Here is a 20,446-nt window from a genome sequence, read left to right on the forward strand (position 1 = left end):
TCTCAAGGTTTTCACTCTCTTAATTGTTATGTTATGTATTTATATGATTTGTATAATCTGATTAGCGTTTGCTAAAGGAATAAAGAAATTGAAAATTGACCCGGTCATAGTGGTTAAGAGTGGGTGTGCGGGGAATGACCACCAAAACAAAATCGTTATCGGCAAGTTTCATTTAGTAATTAGTAATTCAAGAAGTATGCAAAACCATTGGTCATGAAATTATGCATAGCTACAAACTTATTTGATAGTCTCTATGAATTTATCCAAAATCAAACAAAAATCTTCAAATCAAAGTAAAAGCTTGTCTGGACCCTCCAGTTTCATTAATTTTCTATAACTGTATGAAATCAATTACATAGTATTATCCACGCAATCAAGGGTACTACGGAGTACTACAAAAGTACCAGATACAACGATTTATTTATTGAACACAACTTGTGCAAAATGCTGAACACCATTGAATATTTGCAAGGAGATTACGATGTACTACATACTTATGTTAATCAGGAACGATTGGGGTATTACAAAAGATGCTCCACTGCCGACAGAGCATAAATGATATTCATCATTTGAACAATAATTGGTGTTTAATCGTGTATATATATGCCTAATTAACACAAAAACTAACATAAAATAATTTGTTTTGCCTTTGGTGCATGCGCAATCATTACTCCATTCTATATAAGATATAGTGCCACGGAATTTTTTCGGGATGCAATTAATTATTTTTCATATTTTTAACTTGAAGTAAAATCATTTTCAGTCCTAATCATCTTATTTGTAATTTTAAAATTAAAACCTATACATTGTTAATCTTCTTCTTCCTGATCAATAGTCAGACTCGAAGGGTTGAGTACATTTAAAGGCCCATTACCTTTCCGGAGCAAAATATTAAGGTTTCTTCAAAAACATTAATAACATTAGATCTAGTAAATGCATACCGATGACCTAAAATAAGGTTACTACGGCGGCGTATTAGGGCCACTACAAAATTTTATTTATCTTGTACTATGTACGTACAAGTTAGTATCTTGTACGTACATGTACAAGTTAATATCTTGTACGTACAACTTAGTAATATGTACGTACAAGTTAGTACTGATTTGGACAAGCGAATTATGGCATCAAAGCCATAAAAACAATTCGTTAGTTAAGATTATTAAAACATAAAAAATGCCTTCATCATATTGCCAACACATATTCCTGCACTTAATTGACTGATGAATGTGTATACAATTATGGACTTTAAAAGCCGTTACTAAAACAAAACTCGTATGACTGAAAAAAACCCTTTAAGTTACATGTAGGTCTGAAACAAAATCCAAAAACTTTTCCACATTGCCATAGAAAATACATGTATACTCTATTTCATAGATACCATTCCATTCAGGTTACATTCTAATGACCTTTGTTAGAGACATTGCCTTTGTACAGAACCCACACAGCAATATTACCGAAAACGTAATTTCGTCACAATAAGCATATATGTGTAGCTATGTTATGCTTGTTGGACGAAATGCCGGACTACTCACAGGGCCTGGCACGAAAATTTTTAACCAACAGTATACATATATATATGTTATAGTATCGATACTATAATATGTATATGTATACTGTTAGTTTAAAAAAATCGTGTCAGGTCCCTGTGGGACTACTTGCAACTGGAAAATGATGACGGCCCTTAGGCTTTACTTAACTTTTTCGTCCCCGTCAAGAAATTTGGAAATAACAAATTGATAGGCCATTAAAACATGATCTCAGATGGAATGTGTCATATCCTTTATGGAACGGTCTCCATATTCTGGTTGTTTAGAGTAGGACCTACAATTTCCGGAAATACGAACCGAGATTCGATTTAAAATTAGCCACTTCCTGGTTAAGCAGGGCAACTTTGTTCGTCAAATGTTTTACTAAAGATAGGTAAGTACTCAAACTCATTTAGCCTACTTTCTTTTAAAAAATCAATGTTGTCTACCGATTATGTCAAAGGTGCGCTCTTCTACACTGTCCAGATCGACCAATGTGTTTGTCGACAGTGACGGGTGCATTATTAGCAGATTTTGCTAACGTTAGGGTTGTCCCCCTTCCATCGCCGCTATCTAAATTTCACTATTACTAAGGATTCAGAGGGCTTCACTAGAATAAAGTTTTGAAATTCATTTAATTAACATATCAAAATATACAACTTATTTTTAATTACATTTTGATTCCAAGTGCAACAATTAGGACATCATCAATGATCCCAAAATAATTATGATAAGAAAATATCAACGTAATACCCAACCATGTGTCGAGTAAATCATTTTATTGTTTAAAAACGTCTCTTTTTAATTTTAATTTAACTTCATTTTAAATTTAAAGAACATATCTTTTTCCAGTGAACGTTTACAAAGCATGACTTCCCAAGACATCAAACCAAAACCAGAGTTTTATCGGAGAGTTCTGCCTGAGGGATGTATCGCTTTCTCGTCAGCAGAAGGAAAGACAATCTTCAAAGAGGCTCTCGAGTCGGGTCACATGGGTTGTTTTTTCAAAATGGCAGCTCAATTTAGTACCCAGGCTGAGCCAGCTTTCTGTGGTCTCACGACCCTTGTGATGATTTTGAACGCTCTGGAAGTAGATCCCGGGAAGATCTGGAAGGGTCCGTGGCGATGGTACCACGAAGATATGCTAGAATGCTGTGTTTCTTTACAAACCATCAGAGAACAAGGCATAACGTATGACCAGTTCAGTTGCCTTGCCGCTTGCAATTCCCTCGATGCAGAATCGACCAGGGTAGACGACACCGCCACGATAGAAACGTTTCGAGATCGTGTAGCAAGACTAAGTAAACAAGATGACCAATTCATCGCCTTATCATATAGCAGAAAAACGCTTGGCCAGACAGGTGATGGTCACTTTTCCCCTGTAGGAGGATACCATCCGGACCGAGACCTCGTGTTGGTGATGGACACGGCTCGGTTCAAATACCCTCCACACTGGGTTCCTCTTGTAACTGTTTGGGAAGCAATGAAGCCTCTCGATAAAAGCACAGGTAAACTATTGCATCAGTTCAGTTCATTGAGTTAAGACAGCAATTCATGGGTAAGTGGATGTTAATCAGTCCTGTATTTCTTCTAAAGATTTGCTGTTTATATATCAAGTAACGAGTGTTAACTTGTTCACCAATTTGTTTTATGTATTTTCAGGGAAGTCTAGGGGATATTGTATTTTGTCAAGAATTCACAAGGACGGTTCTCTACGTCTATTCAAACTGTCGAAATCCTTCAGCGTTTTCTTGCCTTGTGCTTGTACCACTGGTGTCTCAAACTTTCTACACCAATGGCGAGAATTCCTGATAAAGGACGTGGGTACTTTGACAAAAGTACTTACTGAAGAGGCAAAGTCCGATGATGATGTGGACATATTTGGTCGAGTTATTCCTTCGCTACTGAAATGCGCTGGGTGCATCGCGCAGAATGAATGTATCCTCACTACCTTTATGGATATTGCTAATTTCACAGCAGAACACCATGCCCTGAAAGATGCTTTATTACAGCAGCTTGAATGTCTAAAGCTTTATCGCATTGTCCACACTGTTTTAAGGAGCGCCAGTTCCGGTTCCTGTTTAAGCATTGGAAATGCTGAAGAGAACAATGTTGTTAACTCAGACAAACAATGTTGTAAAATGCCCTCTTCTAAACGTGCGAAAATCTCTGATACCGCCATGCTTCCGACACACTTCATCGCGGTTTTTATGCTTTGCTGGCCATACGAGCTTTTCAAGATCTCTGGGATTGTGACGGTAGGAGAACAGATGGATTCATATGTCACCGATTGGATGGAAGGTCCAGCATCTAAAGAGTTGAAGGAAGAGGTGTCACATCTAAAACGACAGCTGCTAGTGTTGTTGAGAATGCGTCTGGACAATTTACGTCATTGTGACTCGACCTCTTCGTGCGCAGTCTCCGTATGTGTTGAGAACAAGTAACTTGTACTGTTAAAGGAACAGGTATGGGGTAATTAAAAATGTAATGGCAATTAATTGTAATGCATTACAGTTTTTCAAGTAATTGAATGTAATGTGTAATTGAAGCAAATTTCAATTACATGTAATGGTTATTAATTAATTAATTACATTACAAAAATGCATGAATTGCTCAATTACTTTTCAATTACATTTCAATTACAAGTGACGTTTTTTAGATAGATTTGTCAGATTACATTTTCCATATTTCTGTTCTCACTAAAGTTTTCGTTTTTTAGGTCCACCTGAGACGAAGTCTCAAGTGACCTATTCTAATCGCCTTTTGTCCGTCGTCGTGCGTCGTGCGTCGTGCGTCGTCCGTCGTATGTCCGTAAACAATTTACATTTTCAACTTCTTCTCCAAAACTGCTGAAGCAATTTCAATGAAATTTTGCACAAACCTTCTAAGGCATAAGGCCAATCAAAATTGTGAATTATATGGTCCCCACCCCCCAGGGAGCTATGGGAGGGGCTAAAAGGGGTAAAATTGACTAAAATTTCAAAAAATCTTCTTCTCCACTCACAGATGTGATGGAATTAAATACTCTTCATAGATAGAAAGGTCCTAAGGTCCTTTACAAAAATTGTGAATTATATGACCCTGGGGTCTCAGGTTTCCCCCTGGGGAGGGGGTTAAGTTTACTATAGTTTATATAGGGAAAACACATTTTTGAGTATTATTTGATCATTTGTAATAGGAAATGAGTCAAATATTGTCAGAATTATCCGTATGAGATGGCCATTGAATCCTATTAACCAATTTTCCATAACTGACCCCCAGTGGCCTTAGGGGCGGGGTCAAAAGGGGTCAAATAGGCTATAACTTCAAAAATCTTCTTCTGCAATTCTGGAAATGGTAGAATCACATACTCTTCATAGATGGAAAGGTCTTGAGGTCCTTTACAAAAAATGTGAATTATATGACCCTGGGGTCTCAGGTTTCCCCCTGGGGAGGGGGTTAAGTTTACTATAGTTTATATAGGGAAAACACATTTTTGAGTATTATTTGATCATTTGTAATAGGAAATGAGTCAAATATTGTCAGAATTATCCGTATGAGATGGCCATTGAATCCTATTAACCAATTTTCCATAACTGACCCCCAGGGGCCTTAGGGGCGGGGTCAAAAGGGGTCAAATAGGCTATAACTTCAAAAATCTTCTTCTGAAATCCTGGAAATGGTAGAATCACATACTCTTCGTAGATGGAAAGGTCTTGAGGTCCTTTACAAAAATTGTGAATTATATGACCCTGGGGTCTCAGGTTTCCCCCTGGGGAGGGGGTTAAGTTTACTATAGTTTATTTAGGGAAAACACATTTTTGAGTATTATTTGATCATTTGTAATAGGAAATGAGTCAAATATTGTCAGAATTATCCGTATGAGATGGCCATTGAATCCTATTAACCAATTTTCCATAACTGACCCCCAGGGGCCTTAGGGGCGGGGTCAAAAGGGGTCAAATAGGCTATAACTTCAAAAATCTTCTTCTGAAATCCTGGAAATGGTAGAATCACATACTCATAGATGGAAAGGTCTTGAGGTCCTTTACAAAAATTGTGAATTATATGACCCTGGGGTCTCACGTTTCCCCCTGGGGAGGGGGTCAAGTTTACTAGGGAAAACACATTTATGAGCATTTTTTGCTCAATTTTCATAGGAAATGAGTCGAACTTGTTTAGAATTATTAGCCTGAGATAACATTTTAATATCATATCTATATTGGTCCTGGTCAACCCCCTCGGGCAGAGGGGCGGGGCCAAAAGGGGCAAATAGGCTAAAACTTTAAAAATTTTCTTCTTAAATACTGGAAATGGTAGAACCAAATACTCTTCTTAGATGGACAGGTCTTAAGGTGTTTTATGAAAATTGTGAATTATATGACCCATCACGTTTTCCCCCTGGGGAGGGGGTCAAGTTTACTATAGTTTATATAGGGAAAACACATTTATGAGCATTTTTTGCTCAATTTTTCATAGGAAATGAGTCAAACTTGTTTAGAATTATTAGCCTGAGATAACATTTAAATATTATATCTATATTGGTCCTGGTCAACCCCCTCAGGGCACAGGGGCGGGGCCAAAAGGGGCAAATAGGCTAAAACTTTAAAAATCTTCTTCTTAAATACTGGAAATGGTAGAATCAAATACTCGTCATAAAAAAGGCAGGTCTTAAGGTGTTTTATGAAAATTGTGAATTATATGGCCCTTGGGTCTCAGGTTTCCCCCTGGGGAGGGGGTAAGTTTACTGTAGTTTATAAAGGGAAAAGACATTTTTGAGCATTATTTAGTCATTATAATAGGAAATTAGTCAATTGTAGTCAGAATTATCCCTATGTGATGACCATTGAATCTTATTACCAAATTTTCTATGACTGATCCCAAGGGGCCTTAGGGGCGGGGCCAAAACGGGTCAAATAGGCTAAAACTTCAAAAATCTTCTTCTGAAATTCTGGAACTGGTAGAATCAAATACTCTGCATAGATGGAAAGGTCTCAAAGTCCTTTACAAAAATTGTGAATTTCATGGCCCTGGGGTCCCATGTTTCCCTCTGGGGAGGGGGTCAAGTTTACTTTAGTTTATATAGGAAAAACACATTTATGAACATTATTTGCCTATTTTTCATAGGAAATTAGTCAAACTGGGTTAGAATTATTAGTCTGAGATAGCATTTTAACATCATATCCATATTGGTCCTGGCCGACCCCCAGGGGCCAGAGGGGTGGGGCCAAAAGGGGTCAAAATGGATAACATTTCAAAAATCTTTCTTCTGATTTCACAGATTTGATGGAACCAAATAATCTTCATAGATTAAAAAGTCAAATTTATAAAATCACTGACTGACTTCAAGGGCCTGATGGGCAAATATATAGTGTTTATATGCATGTCTTTGTTTCATTCTGTATCTGAACACAGGTGACCGTTAAGGCCCATGGGCCTCTTGTTTCATTTTAGCTTTAGTATCCTTATGATTAGTTACAATGAATGTCTACCGTATAGTTTGATAACAGTACTTTATTTAGCATTCTTGATCATGATCAATAGTGAGAATAATGTCTTTCCTACCTATGCCCTTAATTGTTTAAATTAGGTATAAAATAAAGTTTAATTTGAAGAACAGAGGGTCTAGACCAGCTACCTGGTAATTATAGATAATCATACCTTGGGGACAAACAGCGTGAGAACAATTGATCGTTACCTTCACTATTGCTAAGCAGGTAGCTAGGTATAATGTTAGAATTACACCTAATGAGAAATTCAAAGTGACACTAGGTATATGGCTTAATAAAAGATTTAGTTTCCAGCACAAATTCGTAAAAGAATATACATATATATATAAGTAAAAAAGAACCGTGTCCATGTGATGGTTTCCATATACATAAAAAGAAAACACAACTATAAAACAGTTTTTTCCTCCCTAGCGCTTTCTCGGCTCATGCCGGTCTTCAGGGGTTTGAAAAAACTGTTTTATAGTTGTGTTTTCTTTTTATGCATATATATAGACAAAAATATGGAGTAAAATGTATTACAATGACTTTATCACATCTATAGAATTTCAAGATGGCAAATTATAATATATCGTGTACACACAATTATTACCTAATATTTTTTTTATTTTTGTTACTTCTACCAATGTAGACTATTTTAGTCTCCGAACTATGTATACCTATTTCTAATCACACCAATTTTGAAAGTCTGATAATTATCAATGTAACCTCAAAAATTAATGTATTTGGACATGATTGTATTGACCGATGAAATGTGAAATATAAATACTTATAATATGACTGTTCTTTTAAATGTAATATTTGGAAATTTAAAGTACCTTATTAATGAATGCATATCTTAAATTAGTATACAAATGTACATGGATATGTATTGTATAAAGATAGCTATTTTTATTAATATAGTTTCCAGTACTAGTCCGTGGGATAAAAGTTGTTCTTTTACTAAAACTGAAAGTAATGGGAAATTTAATTAATTACATTGGTAAAGTAATGGTAATTTAATTAATTACATTACAAAATACATGTAATGGTAATGGTAACGCTATTTTAAAATGTAATGTGTAATTTAATTAATTAAATTGCTATGTAATTGAACCCATCCCTGTAAAGTAAAGTTGCCTTAAAATATACAGAGCCAAAGTAAACGTCAGGATATATTCTATACTTTTTTTTACCATATGTGGTATCATTGATGTGTTGAATTTGTAATAAAATTTGCATTAAATTTACATGTGAATCGATACCACATAACAGGTGGGCTATCAGCCTTCGACATGGTATCTACAGTCGAGATAACACTTAAGGTAAGTATTTCAAATATATCAAACATGTATGTTCGGTTTCATCAATGCCCAACTATGTTGGACCAGGGTATCCACTTGTACAGAATACTTCAAAAATGAAACGTCATTACTCAAAATGTGTTAAATGATTGTTAACCCGGTGTCGTTGTCAGCATGTGTGTTCCCATCGAGAGTGTGAACTTTGAATATGATCTGGATGCTATTGCATGTACTGTATTGTCTTTGGAACAGATGAACGTATGGTACATTGTTCTTTGCCAGCCTGTTATTTATCAAGAATCTCGACGCAAATCTATCTTTTTAAAATTTGTTTGCAAATGTTTTATAGACTTATTGATATTTGGAATTAGGCCTTTTTATGGTATAGTGTTATTGCAATTTAAGCAAAAGCATATTCTCAATACTTAAATTCATCACTTTGATTTTTATTTATTTCTCAATAAAAAAAAACCCAAAACAGTTATATATATTATGTATATGCCATTTAGGCGAGGTAGATCTACTTCGAATAAAACAATGAAATAACGATGCACCGATTATTTTATGTAGATTTGTTTTATCGTGTTACGTTTGATCTGTGTCTGTTTCTGAACGAACGACAATTTTCTTCAATCTACAAATGACAGCCATTTGGCGTGGTCGATCATTTGATGAGCAGTTGGAACTCTTGGGGTGTACAACATTACCTCGGATGTGATAGGTGTAAGAATATGTAAGAAAATCAATCATTTCATTTTAACAATTATTTAATGTTTCAAATAAAGCGACTTATACAATCTGCGAAATAAACTGGTCTTTACTATTCTAAATATTATCTTGAGATTAAAGTGTTATTTACATGTAAATATAATTTTAGTATTGTCGTTTCGCTATTTTCCGCATTCTGTATTTTTATTGATTGTAAAAATTGATGTACTTCCGCAATGTTTTGCCGCGCCTCGTTTGCAATTGACATGTGCTTCAACAGCCACGCTAAAGGCTGATTATTTTTTGCTGATGATTTTTGCTGAAATATGGCTGAAGGTAACGGCGGGGCTCGCCCCAAGCGAACGGGAGCGGGAGCAAGACTAAAAGGGTTTATCGACCCCCTTCAAAACGAAGAAGAATTCCGCGAAAGTGTTACGGAAGACGTTTTCCATGAATCTTTGACGATGCCAGATCATGGACCCATGCCGGGGAGTGATGGCGACCACGTGGACGATCATGACGACGAAGAGCTACAACAACTGCAAAGCGAACTGAAAAGGATAACAATTGACAGAGAAAAAATTACGATTAAGATTACGTGACACCAGACAATTCTAGAAATCACGGTCAAGGTTAAGAATGTGGAGCCGTTGCCAGTGTCGGTGAGTTCATATTGAACGATTTGAACAATATCAACGAACAGCGAAAATGTTTAAAAATCGTAAACCATATCTGGCAGGACCCTATTCCCCAATATGATACTGTGAATCTAGGCAAAATATGGAGGTGAGAATAGATAAAACTCGTACTTCGGAAAATGTTACACTAGAACAATGGGGGTTCGCGAACATCCAAATCATGAATGCCCTAACAAAATCAGGCAATCTCCCCAATTCTGCGCCATACTTACAGTATACAGCTGACATTTTCCGGCTCGCGTCCAAGTATGTTTGGTTTTCCGTGCTCCTTTATGATAAGCAATATCGAGAACAACAAGCCAGGGAGAATTTTGAGTGGGGGACATACAGACAAGATCTGCGAGAGTTTAACCTTGTTCATAAATCCTATAAAGCCACGTCTAGGGCATTTCAAGAGGCCGGCATTCAAACCCTGTTTCACAACAGTGCACCGGATCGACGTTTGAAGGGTCCCTTCCTGCCTAACGAGAAAGAAATCTGTCGTAGCTTCAACAGTAACATGTGTACGCGACCGACATGTAGGATGGCATATAATTGTGCCATTTGCCTTTCATGTGTTTATTCGGCCGTTAACTACTCCCAAGACACTTCCAAATCTTACCCCACTGTCATAGGGACCCCCCAAAACGGACCAGCTCAACAGTAGACTGTACAAACTGTTTAAAACATGGGGCGTGGGAAGAACTGCTCCCCAACGACTGTGAGGATAGGGAGGAACTTTTAGTTGGTATACGTGATGGATTTAAGCTTACTTCAAAATTTGGTCCATACCAAGAGGTCGTAAGAGTCAATTATGCCTCATCAGCTGCTTTATATAATGAAAAAGTTGAAGATCAGATACTCATAGAGGTATCGCTAAAAATATCATAATAACAGATACAAAATCGACAATAATTGGTTCGCTTGGAGCTGTCCCTAAAGCTAACGGGGATGTTCGCTTAATTCATGATGCTAGTCGGCCTATACATGTATGCTTAAATTCTTATACCTCGGATACAGATTGTTCTTATATGGATTTAAAAAGTGCTATTTCTATCATTAAACCAGGTGATTTCTTAGCAAAAGTGGATTTAAAAAGTGCCTACCGCCCAGTAAAAATTCATCCTTCAGACTATGCACTCACAGGCTTAAAGTGGACGTTTAAGGGAGAAACATCACCATCATATATGTATGACACAATAAAACTGTGATTGTGTCAACGAACAATATGACCACCATGAGCATTATTAACAAAGGGTCCTCTAAGAATAGTGTACTTATGTTTTGTTTAAGATTGTTATTTTGGAAATCTGCATATTATAATTTCAAAATCAAAGCAAAATTCATAAATGGACGATTTAATACTATCGCAGATAGTGCTTCTCGCCTTCATGAGCAAGGTCAGCTTTCTCGTTTGTAAAGTGTTGTGACTAGTTATAACCTTATTGACTTTACTGCCGATGAACTGTTAAAGCATGTTTCCCCTTCTTTTCTATGTTATAGGTGGGGATTACGCGGATCCCCAGATAGAGAGACTCAAACACGGTGTGAAAAGACTGAAAAAGAAGGGGTGGGCTAGTTCCACATAAGAGACTTATAAAACTCATTTACAGACTTTTTTGAGTTTTTGTAAGGCCCATAAGCTAGCAAGTGTTCCGGCAGATATAGAGACTGTAGAAATGTATGTCGCCTATTTGGTTGATGTGAAAAAATTCAAATATAGCAGTATAAAATCTTACTTAATTGTCATATCAGTCTTGCACAAGTCTGAAAATCTACCTGATCCTACTACAGCCTGGCATGTAAAACATGTCTTAACGGATGTTAAGAGAGAAATTGGCACAACACAACCCTGTAAGTCCCCGTTTGTTGATATTTTAGATTTTACTTGTAAAGACAACTGTGTTTTTTGGGCAGCCTGCCTTGTTGGTTTCTTTGGTTTTTTGAGACCTAATAATTTCTTAGTTAAAGGTGTATTTGACCCATCCCGTCATGTCCAGTGTCTGGATTTGTTGCCTCACCCATGGGGTATGTTATTGTCTTTAAAAGTTGTAAAGACCATGGAATTTAGAACTGTTCCTATTGAAATTGTTCTTCCCCGTTTACAGCTAGGTCACCCCCTTTGCCCCTGTGCCCCTTTTCAGCAGCTTTTAGTACGACCAGATTTGACCCAACCTCTGTTCCTCTTATCCTCTGGAAAGTGCTTATCCTACTCTGGTTTCCTTAAGGCCTTCCGCTTGGTTCTCTCTCAACTAGGGTACTACGCCGCTTCCTATGGGGGTCACTCTCTGAGGCGGGGGGGGGGGGGGGGGGGCTGCTTCTTGGGCTAGTTCGTGTGGTGTCGCAGATGACGATATCCAACTTCTAGGTTTATGGTCTAGTGATTGCTATAAACGCTATATTGAAACTGATAGGAGCCAACGTATCAATGCTATGAACCTCTTTTGTTTACCTCTTCCTCGTTAACCTATATCCTAAGCCCCTTTTTCTTTACTTTTCAACAACTTGGGTTTGGACCTATATATCTCATGACATTTGCAACGCTCATTTTTGTTGTATTCCCAATTTTCAATTGATAGATACAACCAGGTCTGGTACAGTTAATAGATGTTCTCTGGAAGTGGTATCCATTAAAGCCATTATTGTAATAATGTTGTTGCTTCCTTTTATTAGACTATCAGTAAAGTGTTATTTACATGTGAATATAATTGTAGTATTGTCGTTTCGCTATTTCCCCGCAATCTGTATTTTTAGTGCTTGTAAAAATTGATGTACTTCCGCAATGTTTTGCCGCGCCTCGTTTTCAATTGACATGTGCTGCAACAGCCACGCTAAAGGCTGATTCCCACCCTCTCGGTACTATTACCATGGTGTGTTGTGCCTGCTTCTTGCTTAAAACACCTTTCTTTGTAAAATGTTTGTTCTATGTTTACCTTCGCGGTTAGACCTATATCTCATGACATTTGCAACACTCAATTTTTGTAGATCTATTCTCAATTTTCAATTGATAGATACAGGTCTGTTTATAGATGTACTCTGGAAGTAGTATCCTGTTATAATGTTGTTGCTTCCTTTTATAAGACTATCACTAAACTGGATTTTTTAATTCTTACATATATGATACTGATCTGCGATTAAATAGATGCAGACGGTTAGTTTAAGTATGTAAACTTAACACAACTTTCGAATATCAGCTTATATTTCCCTATTGCAAAGTAGGCCTACCGTTAACATGTTTCTAAAAATAAACATTTACAAAAATACAGCATGGAGCTTGTTCACTTCATATTGATACATGTCATGTCAGAACAAACAACTTAATAAACCTTTCTTATCACTTAAGGATGTATTCTTCTGAGGTTTCAGTCCCGTTGAAGTCTCGTTTCAACATAGATCAAAGAAGTTATGAGATTTTCAAATATAATTTATCAGTATCTGTAGCAAGTTGCCAATAGCAAATTTTGTCAAAAAATTACATATCTATTTTTAGTAGATTTTTTTATACAGGGATTTTTAGAAATGGCCCATTTGGCGGCCATTTTGAAATTGCGTCTTTTTTCGCTTCAAGTAGAGCCACAGTTTTACCATTTTTTACTGAAATTGTTTTTAATTAAATCATCACTGCGCCAGCATTTTTAGCTGTATGTAGCTAATTTTTGCTGCAAATCGTTACTAGGTTCGTAGTAATTAAAATATTGAGCATTAATATGTGAAACGATACACTTTTGTGACTTTATTTTTACACTTAATGGTAATTTGGGCACTTTTATTTTTTACTCTAAAATACTGAAAAATAACAAAAATTCAAATGGGGCAAAAAAGTAAGCACACGGACCCCCAAATTTTCTTCCTGATTTAGAAAGAACAACCGTTTCGCTATTGATATGCAAAATAATAACAAAAGTTTAATACCAGAACTTTTTCTATAAAGTGTTAAATTTGGCAAAAATGGCTGAAAATGGTGCATTTTGTAGCTCAAAATTAAGGGGTAGGGGTAGCATATGTTGTTATTCTGAGAAAAAATATTAGTCTAATTGATCAAAACTGGTATATTTTTAAAGAAGACTACTAGAAAATGAATTCTACAAACATTCATACATATCAAACACCTCATTAGGAAATTATGGCTTTAATCTCTATCTTATATGGTCAAAACGGCAAAATTCCCATAAAATCCAATATTTTGTCAACTAGGTGTCTTTGAGTGACAAAAGCTCAAAAACAAGCACACGGACATATGTTTTTTCTTCCATTTTCTTTTATGGTATGAACTCCTTTTTCCAAAAATCTATATGAGAAAAAAAGTTTAATACAAAATTTTTTTGACTTCTCAGAGGTGTACTCACTTAACTACAGATGTAAACTTACAATGTAGGTGCAGAGGGGGTTGAAACCATCAGTGATGTTTTGTTTGTGATCATGCGGTCGTACCAAATCGTTATAAGAATGTTCATCGAAAAAATAGTTCCAAAGAGGGGAGAGAACTATAAACAGAAAACTGATTAGTGAGTAATAAGGCCAAAAAATAATAAGTCTGTCTGTTTAGGATTACCCAACCGACCATATTTTTTTTATCCCCGACCCTATTTTTTCCCCACTTTTTTACGAAAAAATAAAAGTCGGGATTTCGATCTCAGACTCCGGTTCCGGCCATCATTTTAGAGCGAAGACATTAAAAAAAATCCTCCCGACCTACCGACTCTATTTTTTTGCCAATGTGACCCTAAACAGACATTTTTTTGGCCTAATAAACACATAGTGATAAGACAGTACACTGTTCATGTCCTGTTTATACAGTGTATATTGCAGATATAAGTTCCGATTGAGTTAGCCAATTAAACGTTATGTTGGAAATTTTGATGCTTTCTTCTAAAAAGAAAAATCATTGATTCAAAGTGGCGTAGCGCCCATGCATGCTTGCATGCTTGAGCATGCAAAAATAATCTTACTAACTTTTTTTTTGTACAGTCAGAAAAAAAACCATTTGTATACACGTAACGCTGCAGAATACAAATGATGTATATATATGTACGTGATATGACCGACTGTATGCCTAACATACCTTTGCATTTGAAAGGCTTAGTGAAGATTGGCCATTCCGGATATTTTTCATTTAGGACAACTTGTCTTTTATTAGAATAATCTATATATTTCCGGTTACAAAGTTGTAATGCGCTGATGTTTGAATCATGTCGAAGAAAATATTAGACTTCTTCACAAAAATCCCACAAGCCAATGTGGATCTTGAATCGGCAAACACTAATGATGCTCACAATAGTCCAAATATTTTTACGTCATGTACTAAATCGGACCAAGAAACTGTTTTGGCAACCAAAGAGAGTCCGAATTGCATTGATCTCGGAGACTGCCGGCCTATGTCTGACCAAACAAAGAAAGTGGTTTTGCTAGAAACTGGAGTCGAATGGATCAATTATCCTTTTCCACAAAGGTAAGTCAGATTGGGAAACTAAAGTTTGTATAAATGTGCGAAAGATAATAGGCCTGTTGGTTTTAGTGCATATAGTATTAGCTATTAAGCCTAGCTATAGGCCTACTGTTGTAGATGGCACTTACGACTTTTCCAGCGTTAAGTTAATGTACTATCGAAGTCGGCAAGTATTTTTCTTCAAGGAAACAGTTGCTAAATTTTGGTAAACTGTGTTGATTTAATCGTTTATTATTGATGAGCGACAGGTTTTAAAAATCTGTGAAAACATACACACACACAAACAAAAACATGTATATTATAGAATCCACTGACATTTTTGTGCAATTCCAAATGCTTCTGCATTAAGTTAAAGATAGGAATAGGCCTGGTATTCTTGGTACGGTAACGCATCGGCTTTGATTGATGTAGCAGACTAACAGTTTAACCGATAGGCTCTATCGTGCTAAATTAATAGTTTAACGTTTACAAACCGGAAGGGGGCATTTGATATCCGGCGCTATAGCATCATGTTTATTTTTCAGAAAAATCCATGGCCGTGATCGAAAATTCAATCACACCTGGTTAAAAGACCACCATTGGATGCGTTATTCTGTCTCCAAGGATGCAGTTTATTGCGCGTACTGCTTTATATTTGGCGATAAATCTGGAAAAGAGAGGCCATTTGTATCGCCTGTAGACGACTGGATCAACTTGTCAACTTACGTCAAACGTCACGAGGGCGCAAACACTCCACACCATGGATGTCAAATTCTGGCGGACCATTTTATGGATATCATGACGGGAAAAGACGAGTCAATCGCATCAAAACTCGACTCCTCGCACAAATCAGATGTTGACAGAAACAGGCACATATTGAAAAAAATAATCGAGGCGTTGCTATTCTGCGGTCGGCAAAACATTGCCATTAGAGGGCATACTGAAGAAAAGAGCAACTTCTGGGCAATTTTGAATATTCTTTGTGCATATGACCCCGTGGTACAAGATCATATCACTAACCCAAATATACGGTGTAAGTACAAATGAATTGATTCAATTACTGGCGTCTCGTGTGACAAACACAATTACCTTACGAATGAAGGCATCACCATACATTGCCGTTTTGGCAGATGAGTGTACAGACAAATCTACCAAAGAACAATTGTCAGTGTGTGTTCGATACCTTGATACAACAGAAAATGGTGAAATCTGTGTCAAAGAAGACTTTCTCTGTTTTATACATGTAAAAAGTATCAGAGGCGAGAATTTGACTCAGATAATCCTAAACGCTCTCCGGAACTTTGGACTTGACATCGAGAAATTAAGAGCTCAGGGATATGATGGGGCATCGAATATGTCCGGGAAATTCCGCGGTGTACAGGCTCATCAGACAAACAGCTCCACAAGCAAACTATGTACATTGCAAATCACACCAATTAAACCTTGCTCTCGTTCATTCATCCTCCCAAGCCTGTGTACGTACCATCATGGGTACAGTGCAAGATATTGCTTTTGCCTTCGACTATTCAGCAAAGCGACTTCACCTATTTAAAGACGAGCTTTTTGGTAACCAGAATGCTAGGGATCAAATGGAGACTCGAACCAAGCTACGAACATTATGTGAAACAAGATGGTCAAGTCGTGCTGACGCCCTGCACACATTCAAGGCTGCTTTCAATGTAGTTGTTAGTAGTTTAGAGGCATTGAAGAACGACGGAGATGACAAAGCAGGCGGGAGATTGGCTGCGATTTTGAGATTCGAATTCATTATTGGCCTAGTTGTTTCAGAACACATCCTCAGCGGCACGGTTAGTCTTTCCAACCATTTACAGTCGGTGGATTGCGACCTAATTGAAGCCATCGCGGAAAGCAGAACTGTCATTAACATGCTTACAAATGAACGTGCTGATGACAGTGTCTGGGATGATTTGTATGACCAGGCTGTCAGTATAGCCGCAGGCTACGGTATTCAGCCCTGTGTGCCGAGACAGACTGGACGACAGCAGCAACGTGCAAACTACCAGATACCAGATCCAAAACAGTACTGGAAAGTCAGTTTGTTCTACGTTTTCCTGGACCACTTACTGTCTGAACTGAAAACACGACTTCTGGAAAGCGAAGGTAGATTCAAAGCGGAGTCTCTTTTCCCACGTAAACTTCAGCACCTTACTACTGACGTCATCGACGCTGTGTATGATGCTTTTGAAGCCGACATATCTGACAAGGCCTCATATCTGATGGAAATTCGACGTTGGAAAGCTAGATGGGTAGCAGTTACATTCACAGAGCGACCGAAAGATCTTTGTGAAGTAATTGACAAAACCAATAGGGACTTATATCCAAATCTTCGCGCCATTTTCAGTATTCTGTTATGCATGCCAACATCAACAGCATCAGCTGAAAGATCATTCAGTTCAATGAAAAGAATAAAAACGTACTTGCGGAGTACGATGACAACAGAGCGACTCTCTGCCCTTGGTGTGCTCCATGTTCATCGCGACATTGAGGTCGACATTGAAGGGGCCGTGGATGACTTTGCCGCAGCCAAGTCGAGGAAGTTGCTGTTTGTTTAGTCTAGTACGATTAAATGTATGTAAAATCACTAATGTTCTAATTTTGTGTATTATATTTGCATGGTTATAAACCTAAATATCGTGAACTCCATTGATATATTTTGTAGTTACCATAGAGGTAAAATAGTTACAACATTGTAACAATTTCCCGTCAGCTTCTGGGGGGCTTCGCCCCCCCCCCATACCCCCCACCGGGGCTTCGCCCCTGGACCCTGAGGAGAGGGCTATCGCCCCCTGCACCCCCAAGCATGCAGGTCTTTCCAAACCTAGCTACGCCGCTGATTCATGGATTCTCACTCGCCCTGCATCTTTCTGGTACGCCAGGTTAGTCGGATATTAAACCTATAAAGTATGTGTGCATCGGTGAACCTGGGCACGTGCAGTGTGAATCGCTTCGCGGCTCAGGATTCACAAGTTGCACGTGTCTGCAAACCGACTCTGAGGTTAATATGCATTACGTATTAGAATAGAATTCAAACAATGTGATTACATGTATGACCATAGAGACGTACCTTATAGCGTTATTAAAGTGCTGAGTTGCTCAGTCCAAGCTTAAGTACCCGGCTAAAGGTTCACACATGAAAAATTAAAACCAACGAATCAAACGCGTAAGGGACCCTTCTCTAGACCGTCCCGACTGTTTCTTACGGGTGAGCATGTATAAGGGACCCTTCTCTAGACCGTCCCGACTGTTTCTTACAGGTGAGCATGTATAAGGGACCCTTCTCTAGACCGTCCCGACTGTTTCTTACAGGTGAGCATGTATAAGGGACCCTTCTCTAGACCGTCCCGACTGTTTCTTACAGGTGAGCGTGTATAAGGGACCCTTCTCTAGACCGTCCCGACTGTTTCTTACAGGTGAGCGTGTATAAGGGACCCTTCTCTAGACCGTCCCGACTGTTTCTTACAGGTGAGCATGTATAAGGGACCCTTCTCTAGACCGTCCCGACTGTTTCTTACAGGTGAGCATGTATAAGGGACCCTTCTCTAGACCGTCCCGACTGTTTCTTACAGGTGAGCATGTATAAGGGACCCTTCTCTAGACCGTCTCGACTGTTTCTTACAGGTGAGCGTGTATAAGGGACCATTCTCTAGACCGTCCCGACTGTTTCTTACAGGTGAGCATGTATAAGGGACCCTTCTCTAGACCGTCTCGACTGTTTCTTACAGGTGAGCATGTATAAGGGACCCTTCTCTAGACCGTCCCGACTGTTTCTTACAGGTGAGCATGTATAAGGGACCCTTCTCTAGACCGTCCCGACTGTTTCTTACAGGTGAGCATGTATAAGGGACCCTTCTCTAGACCGTCTCGACTGTTTCTTATAGGTGAGCGTGTATAAGGGACCCTTCTCTAGACCGTCCCGACTGTTTCTTACAGGTGAGCATGTATAAGGGACCCTTCTCTAGACCGTCCCGACTGTTTCTTACAGGTGAGCATGTATAAGGGACCCTTCTCTAGACCGTCTCGACTGTTTCTTACAGGTGAGCATGTATAAGGGACCCTTCTCTAGACCGTCCCGACTGTTTCTTACAGGTGAGCATGTATAAGGGACCCTTCTCTAGACCGTCTCGACTGTTTCTTACAGGTGAGCGTGTATAAGGGACCCTTCTCTAGACCGTCCCGACTGTTTCTTACAGGTGAGCATGTATAAGGGACCCTTCTCTAGACCGTCTCGACTGTTTCTTACAGATGAGCATGTATAAGGGACCCTTCTCTAGACCGTCTCGACTGTTTCTTACAGGTGAGCATGTATAAGGGACCCTTCTCTAGACCGTCCCCACTGTTTCTTACAGGTGAGCGTGTATAAGGGACCCTTCTCTAGACCGTCCCCACTGTTTCTTACAGGTGAGCGTGTATAAGGGACCCTTCTCTAGACCGTCCCGACTGTTTCTTACAGGTGAGCGTGTATAAGGGACCCTTCTCTAGACCGTCCCGACTGTTTCTTACAGGTGAGCATGTATAAGGGACCCTTCTCTAGACCGTCCCGACTGTTTCTTACAGGTGAGCATGTATAAGGGACCCTTCTCTAGACCGTCCCGACTGTTTCTTACAGGTGAGCGTGTATAAGGGACCCTTCTCTAGACCGTCCCGACTGTTTCTTACAGGTGAGCGTGTATAAGGGACCCTTCTCTAGACCGTCCCGACTGTTTCTTACAGGTGAGCATGTATAAGGGACCCTTCTCTAGACCGTCCCGACTGTTTCTTACAGGTGAGCATGTATAAGGGACCCTTCTCTAGACCGTCCCGACTGTTTCTTACAGGTGAGCATGTATAAGGGACCCTTCTCTAGACCGTCCCGATTGTTTCTTACAGATGAGCATGTATAAGGGACCCTTCTCTAGACCGTCCCCACTGTTTCTTACAGGTGAGCATGTATAAGGGACCCTTCTCTAGACCGTCTCGACTGTTTCTTACAGGTGAGCATGTATAAGGGACCCTTCTCTAGACCGTCCCCACTGTTTCTTACAGGTGAGCATGTATAAGGATTATCCAGAAAGCATCAAAATATTATTGCTTGATTCAGTCTAAGTACTTATTGATGTTTATTATTTTTAATATATTTATTGTAGAGACACTATAATGGTGAATTGCACTTAAAATTAAAGTGATTTTTTAAAACTGATTTGATTCCAATTTTAATAGTTTGAAGATACAAATTGAATATATAGCCTATATGTATCTAGATTGAATGCCACGAGTATGGTTTACATTGAATATCTTTCTTTTCCGAAGACTGAAATCTAAACTGAAAGAAATCAGCTTTCAG

At 38.4% G+C, this 20,446-nt stretch overlaps 1 protein-coding gene and 2 pseudogenes across 1 annotated transcript; all 3 read left to right on the forward strand.

Moving 5' to 3' along the window:
• The first annotated feature begins 1,790 nt into the window (after window positions 1-1,790).
• On the forward strand, window positions 1,791-6,487 carry LOC138333292 (glutathione gamma-glutamylcysteinyltransferase-like). Its single transcript, XM_069281583.1, has 3 exons — window positions 1,791-1,920; window positions 2,379-3,034; window positions 3,189-6,487. The coding sequence occupies exons 2-3, from the start codon at window positions 2,395-2,397 to the stop codon at window positions 3,968-3,970; spliced, it is 1,422 nt and encodes a 473-aa protein (XP_069137684.1). The 5' UTR covers window positions 1,791-1,920; window positions 2,379-2,394; the 3' UTR covers window positions 3,971-6,487.
• Window positions 6,488-6,630: 143 nt separating this feature from the next.
• Window positions 6,631-11,977, forward strand: LOC138332679 (uncharacterized; annotated as a pseudogene).
• Window positions 11,978-14,077: 2,100 nt separating this feature from the next.
• Window positions 14,078-18,377, forward strand: LOC138333301 (52 kDa repressor of the inhibitor of the protein kinase-like; annotated as a pseudogene).
• The last annotated feature ends 2,069 nt before the right edge of the window (window positions 18,378-20,446 follow it).

The sequence above is a fragment of the Argopecten irradians genome, chromosome 1 (genome assembly GCF_041381155.1).
Source record: "Argopecten irradians isolate NY chromosome 1, Ai_NY, whole genome shotgun sequence".
Taxonomy (NCBI): domain Eukaryota; kingdom Metazoa; phylum Mollusca; class Bivalvia; order Pectinida; family Pectinidae; genus Argopecten; species Argopecten irradians.